At 39.5% G+C, this 3,077-nt stretch overlaps 1 protein-coding gene across 1 annotated transcript; it reads right to left on the minus strand.

Annotated features, from left to right (window-relative positions):
* Nucleotides 1–331: 331 nt before the first annotated feature.
* On the minus strand, nucleotides 332–3,008 carry LOC121964437 (mitochondrial intermembrane space import and assembly protein 40-like). The gene is made up of 3 exons (XM_042514642.1): nucleotides 2,837–3,008; nucleotides 1,443–1,541; nucleotides 332–765 (listed from the first exon to the last, which is right to left on the minus strand). Exons 1-3 carry the CDS (start codon nucleotides 2,856–2,858, stop codon nucleotides 410–412), a joined length of 477 nt encoding a protein of 158 aa, XP_042370576.1. The 5' UTR covers nucleotides 2,859–3,008; the 3' UTR covers nucleotides 332–409.
* Between the last annotated feature and the right edge of the window lie 69 nt (nucleotides 3,009–3,077).

Genomic DNA, 3,077 nt, shown 5'->3' on the forward strand with positions numbered 1-3,077 from the left:
TTCTTCATTTGAAACCTGTCATGGAAACAAAACAATTCAGCGGAGTAAAATGCCACGAGACGCCAAAGCTGTGGTATAGCCATACTTTCTAATGTTTTGGTGGCGTCTCAGCACGTTGAACTGTCAACGCCATCAAATACACCACGCCTGACTTCACCAAACCGCAGACTGTATGGGTTGTAGCTGCTGTGGTAGTGTGCCAATCACACGTCGCATTAAATCAAAGAATGCCATAAATTGGCTGTAAGCAAAAACAGTTAGATTTTTCAAATCTGGATATAAAAGCGATGAATGCAGGTATCGTTTGACTGGAGAAGCTTTGATACTTCTTGGTACGTGGCTATTCCAGTTGATACCTTAAAGGTACCAAGTTCCGATACCCAGCCCTAGTTGCCACCGAGGCTCTTTATTAACTCTCCGTGGAGCCCTCTGTGTTGGATTGTGTGGTATCAGAGTCCTGCTCGGTGGCAGATGTTGAGTTTGCACCTGATGTTTCTGCAGCTCCAGAGTCCTGTGAGGTCTGTCCTGTGTCTGATGATTGTTCCTGTTGCACCTTATCATCTTCTTGAGGGTAGAGCTCCGGGTAACGCTGCATACACTCCTGCATGGCTCTGAACTGCTCCAGGCATTCAGAACCCTTCACCTCCTCCTTACTGTAGTGGAAACAGGAGAAGGCGTCCTTAAATTCAGTCCCACAGGGACCACTGGCCATCCCACCCAGGCAGGGACAGTTCCAGTTGATCTCCCCGCTGGGAAGAATCAGACCTGGGATGAGAGAGGAGGAAGAAATAAAATATGACCAAACATGGGAAATAATTTTGGCAGGAGTTTCAATGTTTATAGAGGCGGCCACAACATCAGCATTTGATGCTATGTATTAATTTTCTATTTTTGGAGCTGGACCATTACTTAGGAGAGCAGTTGGGAGGTGGGTTCAATTACTGAGAGTGTCACACTCTCAGGGCACAGAGAAAGGGAACAGTTCATTATTTCATATAGAAAGAGAAAGCTCTATTTATTAGAACGACAGCACTCTCTTTTTGGTGTTCAACGATTTACAATTTTCCAACCTACTTTTGATAAAACTGTCTGCGTTCCTACAGTATATCTTCTGGTCCAGCACTATCTAAAAGTTTGGTGTCTCTCGCCTCTGCAGCAGCTGCTCCTCTAACCTTATCCATCAATCTGATCAGCTCTGATCAACCATAAACTGACTGACTCGTGACTTCTCCATTCGGCACCTCAAACCCAACAAACTGCTGCTGAGGAAAAATTAACACGAGTCCTGCTGAAACGCCACTGATGGACCTGCAAAAATCTCCGAAATAATAATAAAAATAAATTATCAGCCACACATAGATTTTAAATCTGTGTAAAACTGTCCCCCTTTTAAAACCTAAGCTGAGTAACAATTAAGCCTGACAACCGGTTTGTCTCCTCACCTCGCTCCTCATATGGGTCGTTGGGATCTTCCTCTATGAGCTCAGCACTGCTGGGTGTCGCATGATCCTCTTTGGTGACAAAGATAATTCGGTCTTTACCTTTTGTGTAAAAAAAAAAACAAAAAACAAAATTTTCAGTGATAAGAAATGTGGCACCTAATCCAAACCAAAGGCTGGCTAAATGACACCTACACCAATACTTAATTTAATATTCTATTCTGACAGTGTTCCTCACTAGAGTTTCACTGGTAAATCATCCAGGCCAACAGTTTTGTTTCATAATAGCTTGTGAAATATATATCAGCAGTGTTACATAATTTGTCCACCAAACACATTTATTTGCTCTGAAATTGTTGGTATGTTATGTTTAGTATTTAGTGCTGGAATAAGTTATATCTAATAATATAACTATAATAATAATATTAATTAATTACTCCACTGCTCATCAGAACGAAACTCTGTTTAAAATAACTTACATATATATTTTTAAATGGAACATTTAGGGGTTTTAGAATTTTTGTTGGACAGAAAAAGCAGTCTGAATCACTTTTTGGTACTGTAACACTGTAATGACCGTTTTACACCATTTTCTGACATCTTATAGACTGGGTGATTTATCGAAAATATAATGCTCGCTGTATGATGTTTACAGTTTCAGTTTTCATTAAACATTTGCTTAAGTGATTTAAAACAAAGTTTTATCTAGGAATTTGTTATATATTATAAATTCTAGATATTGACAGACCGATTTTCATTTTTACTGAAAATGCATAACAGTTCCAAATATCGATCTGATACTTATAATCGGTATCAGCCATGAGAAACTAATATCATCAACCCCTGTTTATTTAAATTTAAAATATGCCAAATGAGAGGCTATAAATGTCACAAACTACAATATTTCCCCTTTTTAAATCTATGAAATTACAAGTAAAAAAACAGGATAAAATGTAAAGACTCAAATAAAGAAAAAGTACCTCTGCTTTAGTGGATCATATAAGCAAATGAACAGAGTTACTGCAGCAGATATTCACCAAAACCACGACAGCTGTTTTCGTGATAACACAAGACAGTCATGCAATGACTGGACTCAGGGAGACACCGTGTTAAAAACACATCTGACGTTAATGATCGTAAGAAACGCAACACAGCATCATCAACACATGACACACAACTCTGTGCTGCTGTTGCATGTCAAGGTTAAACCTCCGACAGCCATGCTCACTGATGATAACGTCAACGCATTTTAACAGTGCCGATTCTCAGCGTAACAAAAGGCATTTTAATACACTTTAAATGACTAAATGTAACACCAATGTCTATTTTTCATTCACTTACGACCAACTTCAGGGTTAGCTGTAAGTTAGCCGGCTAGCACTGCATGGTTAACTTACCTTCCTCTCTGACCGAGCTCATATTTTTATTGAGATTAAATCTCTTTTCTGATTTACAGCAACTGCTCCGACGATAACCACTCTCACCGACACACAGCACGACGCATGGAAATATCAGATGTTTTATTTCTGCATCACTTAGCTTGTTTCACAACTATCCTCGCTCCAGCTTATATATATATCTATCAGCGTGGAGTCTTCTTCTTCTCCTTTTACGTTTTCCGGTAGCGCAGACGCTGCG

The sequence above is a fragment of the Plectropomus leopardus genome, unplaced genomic scaffold (assembly GCF_008729295.1).
Source record: "Plectropomus leopardus isolate mb unplaced genomic scaffold, YSFRI_Pleo_2.0 unplaced_scaffold15620, whole genome shotgun sequence".
NCBI classification, from domain to species: Eukaryota; Metazoa; Chordata; class Actinopteri; order Perciformes; family Serranidae; genus Plectropomus; species Plectropomus leopardus.